Below are 5,422 nucleotides of genomic sequence, written 5' to 3'. Positions count from 1 at the left end.
AGACAGAGAGAGAGAGAAAGAAAGAGAGAGAAAGAGAGAAAGAGAGAGAGAGACAGAAAGAGAGAGACAGAGAAAGAGAGACAGAGAAAGAGAGAGAGAGAGAGAAAGAGAGAGAAAGAGAGAGAGAGAGAAAGAGAGAGAGAGAGAAAGAGAGAGAGGGAAAGAGAGAGACAGACAGTGAGAGTGTATCCACACCACTCTGTATGGGCTAGTTGTCGTTGTTACATAGCAGGACTTGAATAAACGAGGGCCATGGAGACAGACAGAGACAGACAATAGACCAGACCATAGACCTGGGAGAGAGTCCATTACCATCTAGTCACAAACACACACGGCCTGCCGGGCTGCTCTAATGAGGCACGACACACACACAGGAACTTGTGGACGGGGCAGCAAGGTGTGTGTACTGAGTGTGTGTGTGTGTGCGTGTGTGTGTGCGTACTGAGTGTGTGTGTGTGTGTGTGTGTGTGTGTACTGAGTGTGTGTGTGTGTACTGAGTGTGTGTGTGTGTGTGTGTGAGAGTGTGTGTGAGAGTGTGTGTGTGAGAGAGAGTGTGTGTGAGCGTGTGTGCGGTGTGTGTGAGAGTGTGTGTGAGAGTGTGTGAGAGAGTGTGTGAGAGAGTGCGTGTGTGTACCATGTCATGGGGAGACGATGAAAGGGCAAAGGGAAAATGAGGAATGACAACCCTTTATTCAACCATCTCTTTCTCCTCTCCCCTCCCTCGCTCCTCTCCTCTTTGTCCTTTCCTCCCCCATCTCCTCTCCTCTCCCCCATCTCCTCTCCTCCCCATCTCCTCTCCTCCTTGTCCTCTCCTCTCCTGACTTGTCCTCTCCTCCTTGTCCTCTCCTCCTTGTCCTTTCCTCTCCTCCTTGTCCTCTCCTCTCCTCCTTGTCCTCTCCTCTCCTCCTTGTCCTCTCCTCCTTGTCCTCTCCTCCTTGTCCTCTCCTCTCCTCCTTGTCCTCTCCTCCTTGTCCTCTCCTCTCCTCCTTGTCCTCTCCTCCTCTCCTCTCCTCCTTGTCCTCTCCTCCTTGTCCTCTCCTCTCCTCCTTGTCCTCTCCTCCTTGTCCTCTCCTCCTTGTCCTCTCCTCTCAAGCAGCTTTTCTCTGAACAGCTAGTGGTCTGTTCATTACACGGCAGAGCAATACCAAGACTGGAATGCCTGTCTGCCTGTCTGCCTGTCTGCCTGCCTGTCTGTCTGCCTGTCTGTCTGCCTGTCTGTCTGTCTGCCTGTCTGTCTGCCTGTCTGTCTGTCTGTCTGTCTGTCTGTCTGTCTGTCTGCCTGCCTCTGCCTGTCTGTTGGCTTTGTTTAACCTGTTATTATCGATCACCACATTCTTTTGGAGAGATTGGAAACCCAAATTGGTCTACACGGACATGTTCTGGCCTGGTTTAGATCTTATCTGTCGGAAAGATATCAGTTTGTCTCTGTGAATGGTTTGTCCTCTGACAAATCAACTGTAAATTTCGGTGTTCCTCAAGGTTCCGTTTTAGGACCACTATTGTTTTCACTATATATTTTACCTCTTGGGGATGTTATTCGAAAACATAATGTAAACTTTCACTGCTATGCGGATGACACACAGCTGTACATTTCAATGAAACATGGTGAAGCCCCAAAATTGCCCTCGCTAGAAGCATGTGTTTCAGACATAAGGAAGTGGATGGCTGCAAACTTTCTACTATTAAACTCGGACAAAACAGAGATGCTTGTTCTAGGTCCCAAGAAACAAAGAGATCTTCTGATGAATCTGACAATTAATCTTAATGGTTGTAAAGTCGTCTCAAATAAAACTGTGAAGGACCTCGGCGTTACTCTGGACCCTGATCTCTCTTTTGAAGAACATTTTTTATTTTTATTTTTTTTTTTTTATTTTTTTTTTTTTATTTTTTTATTTTTTTTTACCTTTATTTTACTAGGCAAGTCAGTTAAGAACAAATTCTTATTTTCGAGGACAGCTTTTTTCCATCTACGTAACATTGCAAAAATCAGAAACTTTCTGTCCAAAAATGATGCAGAAAAATTAATCCATGCTTTTGTCACTTCTAGGTTAGACTACTGCAATGCTCTACTTTCCGGCTACCCGGATAAAGCACTAAATAAACTTCAGTTGGTGCTAAATACGGCTGCTAGAATCCTGACTAGAACCCAAAAATTTGATCATATTACTCCAGTGCTAGCCTCTCTACACTGGCTTCCTGTCAAAGCAAGGGCTGATTTCAAGGTTTTACTGCTAACCTACAAAGCATTACATGGGCTTGCTCCTACCTATCTCTCTGATTTGGTCCTGCCGTACATACCTACACGTACGCTACGGTCACAAGACGCAGGCCTCCTAATTGTCCCTAGAATTTCTAAGCAAACAGCTGGAGGCAGGGCTTTCTCCTATAGAGCTCCATTTTTATGGAACGGTCTGCCTACCCATGTCAGAGACGCAAACTCGGTCTCAACCTTTAAGTCTTTACTGAAGACTCATCTCTTCAGTGGGTCATATGATTGAGTGTAGTCTGGCCCAGGAGTGGGAAGGTGAACGGAAAGGCTCTGGAGCAACGAACCGCCCTTGCTGTCTCTGCCTGGCCGGTTCCCCTCTTTCCACTGGGATTCTCTGCCTCTAACCCTATTACAGGGGCTGAGTCACTGGCTTGCTGGGGCTCTCTCATGCCGTCCCTGGAGGGGGTGCGTCACCTGAGTGGGTTGATTCACTGTTGTGGTCATCCTGTCTGGGTTGGCGCCCCCCCCCTTGGGTTGTGCCGTGGCGGAGATCTTTGTGGGCTATACTCAGCCTTGTCTCAGGATGGTAAGTTGGTGGTTGAAGATATCCCTCTAGTGGTGTGGGGGCTGTGCTTTGGCAAAGTGGGTGGGGTTATATCCTTCCTGTTTGGCCCTGTCCGGGGGTGTCCTCGGATGGGGCCACAGTGTCTCCTGACCCCTCCTGTCTCAGCCTCCAGTATTTATGCTGCAGTAGTTTATGTGTCGGGGGGCTGGGGTCAGTTTGTTATATCTGGAGTACTTCTCCTGTCCTATTCGGTGTCCTGTGTGAATCTAAGTGTGCTCCTTCTCTCTTTCTTTCTCTCTCTCGGAGGACCTGAGCCCTAGGACCATGCCCCAGGACTACCTGACATGATGACTCCTTGCTGACCCCAGTCCACCTGGCCATGCTGCTGTTCCAGTTTCAACTGACCTGAGCCCTAGGACCATGCCCCAGGACTACCTGACATGATGACTCCTTGCTGTCCCCAGTCCACCTGGCCATGCTGCTGCTCCAGTTTCAACTTCCACCTGACTGTGCTGCTGCTCCAGTTTCAACTGTTCTGCCTTATTATTATTCGACCATGCTGGTCATTTATGAACATTTGAACATCTTGGCCATGTTCTGTTATAATCTCCACCCGGCACAGCCAGAAGAGGACTGGCCACCCCACATAGCCTGGTTCCTCTCTAGGTTTCTTCCTAGGTTGTGGCCTTTCTAGGGAGTTTTTCCTAGCCACCGTGCTTCTCCACCTGCATTGCTTGCTGTTTGGGGTTTTAGGCTGGGTTTCTGTACAGCACTTTGAGATATCAGCTGATGTACGAAGGGCTTTATAAATACATTTGATTTGATTTAGTTATTAACTAATCATGTTCCCCTGTGAGACGAGCTAGTCATTAACTAGTCATTAACTAGTCATGTTCCCCTGTGAGACTAGCTAGTCATTAACTAGTCATTAACTAGTCATGCTCCCCTGTGAGACTAGCTAGTCATTAACTAGTCATTAACTAGTCATTAACTAGTCATGTTTCCCTGTGAGACTAGCTAGTCATTAACTAGTCATGTTTCCCTGTGAGACTAGCTAGTCATTAACTAGTCATGTTTCCCTGTGAGACTAGCTAGTCATTAACTAGTCATGTTTCCCTGTGAGACTAGCTAGTCATTAACTAGTCATGTTTCCCTGTGAGACTAGCTAGTCATTAACTAGTCATGTTTCCCTGTGAGACTAGCTAGTCATTAACTAGTCATTAACTAGTCATGTTCCCCTGTGAGATTAGCTAGTCATTAACTAGTCATGTTTCCCTGTGAGACTAGCTAGTCATTAACTAGTCATGTTTCCCTGTGAGACTAGCTAGTCATTAACTAGTCATGTTTCCCTGTGAGACTAGCTAGTCATTAACTAGTCATGTTTCCCTGTGAGACTAGCTAGTCATTAACTAGTCATTAACTAGTCATGTTCCCCTGTGAGATTAGCTAGTCATTAACTAGTCATGTTTCCCTGTGAGACTAGCTAGTCATTAACTAGTCATGTTTCCCTGTGAGACTAGCTAGTCATTAACTAGTCATGTTTCCCTGTGAGACTAGCTAGTCATTAACTAGTCATGTTTCCCTGTGAGACTAGCTAGTCATTAACTAGTCATGTTTCCCTGTGAGACTAGCTAGTCATTAACTAGTCATGTTTCCCTGTGAGACTAGCTAGTCATTAACTAGTCATGTTTCCCTGTGAGACTAGCTAGTCATTAACTAGTCATGTTCCCCTGTGAGACTAGCTAGTCATTAACTAGTCATGTTTCCCTGTGAGACTAGCTAGTCATTAACTAGTCATGTTTCCCTGTGAGACTAGCTAGTCATTAACTAGTCATTAACTAGTCATATATAAATACATTTGATTTGATTATTACAATGTGTCTGCCTCCCTCATCATGATGTATCCCTGAACCATAGAGTTATCATAGTAGAGGTCAGAGGTCATGGTTACCTGAACCACAGCTATCATAGTAGAGGTCAGATGTCATGGTTACCTGAACCATAGAGTTATCATAGTAGAGGTCAGAGGTCATGGTTACCTGAACCACAGAGTTATGATAGTAGAGGTCAGAGTTACCTAAACCACAGTTATCATAGTGGAGGTCAGAGGTCATGGTTACCTGAACCACATTTATCATAGTAGAGGTCAGAGGTCATGGTTACCTGAACCACAGAGTTATGATAGCAGAGGTTAAAGGTTAGTGGTAAGGTAACAGGGGGAGATGTTAGGGGATAATACCTGTATCATGGGTTCAGTGAGCTGTTCCTCGTCGACCTCTAGGACGGCCCGTCTGATCTCCTGGTAAGGCATCCTGAAGGACCCCAGGAAGATAGCTGAGGAGAGAAGAGAGGGAGAGAGACAGTAAGGCATCCTGAAGGACCCCAGGAAGATAGCTGAGGAGAGAAGAGAGGGAGAGAGACAGTAAGGCATCCTGAAGGATCCCAGGAAGATAGCTGAGGAGGGAAGAGAGGGAGAGAGACAGTAAGGCATCCTGAAGGACCCCAGGAAGATAGCTGAGGAGAGAAGAGAGACAGTAAGGCATCCTGAAGGACCCCAGGAAGATAGCTGAGGAGAGAAGAGAGGGAGAGAGACAGTAAGGCATCCTGAAGGACCCCAGGAAGATAGCTGAGGAGAGAAGAGAGACAGT

The 5,422-nt window shown here is 46.5% G+C and overlaps 1 protein-coding gene across 1 annotated transcript in view; it reads right to left on the bottom strand.

The window, feature by feature from the left end:
- Positions 1 to 5,013: 5,013 nt before the first annotated feature.
- Positions 5,014 to 5,422, bottom strand: part of LOC116362166 (protein diaphanous homolog 3) — a gene marked incomplete at its 3' end in the record, with an annotated part of 145,025 nt that continues 144,616 nt past the window's right edge. The window contains 1 exon segment of the mRNA XM_031816475.1: positions 5,014 to 5,108. Coding sequence (XP_031672335.1) covers positions 5,014 to 5,108 — 95 coding nt within the window.

This window comes from Oncorhynchus kisutch, unplaced genomic scaffold (assembly GCF_002021735.2).
Source record: "Oncorhynchus kisutch isolate 150728-3 unplaced genomic scaffold, Okis_V2 scaffold802, whole genome shotgun sequence".
Taxonomy (NCBI): Eukaryota; Metazoa; Chordata; class Actinopteri; order Salmoniformes; family Salmonidae; genus Oncorhynchus; species Oncorhynchus kisutch.
The sequence above is the reverse complement of the archived record's forward strand: the minus strand, read 5'-3'. Positions and strand labels throughout refer to the sequence as shown.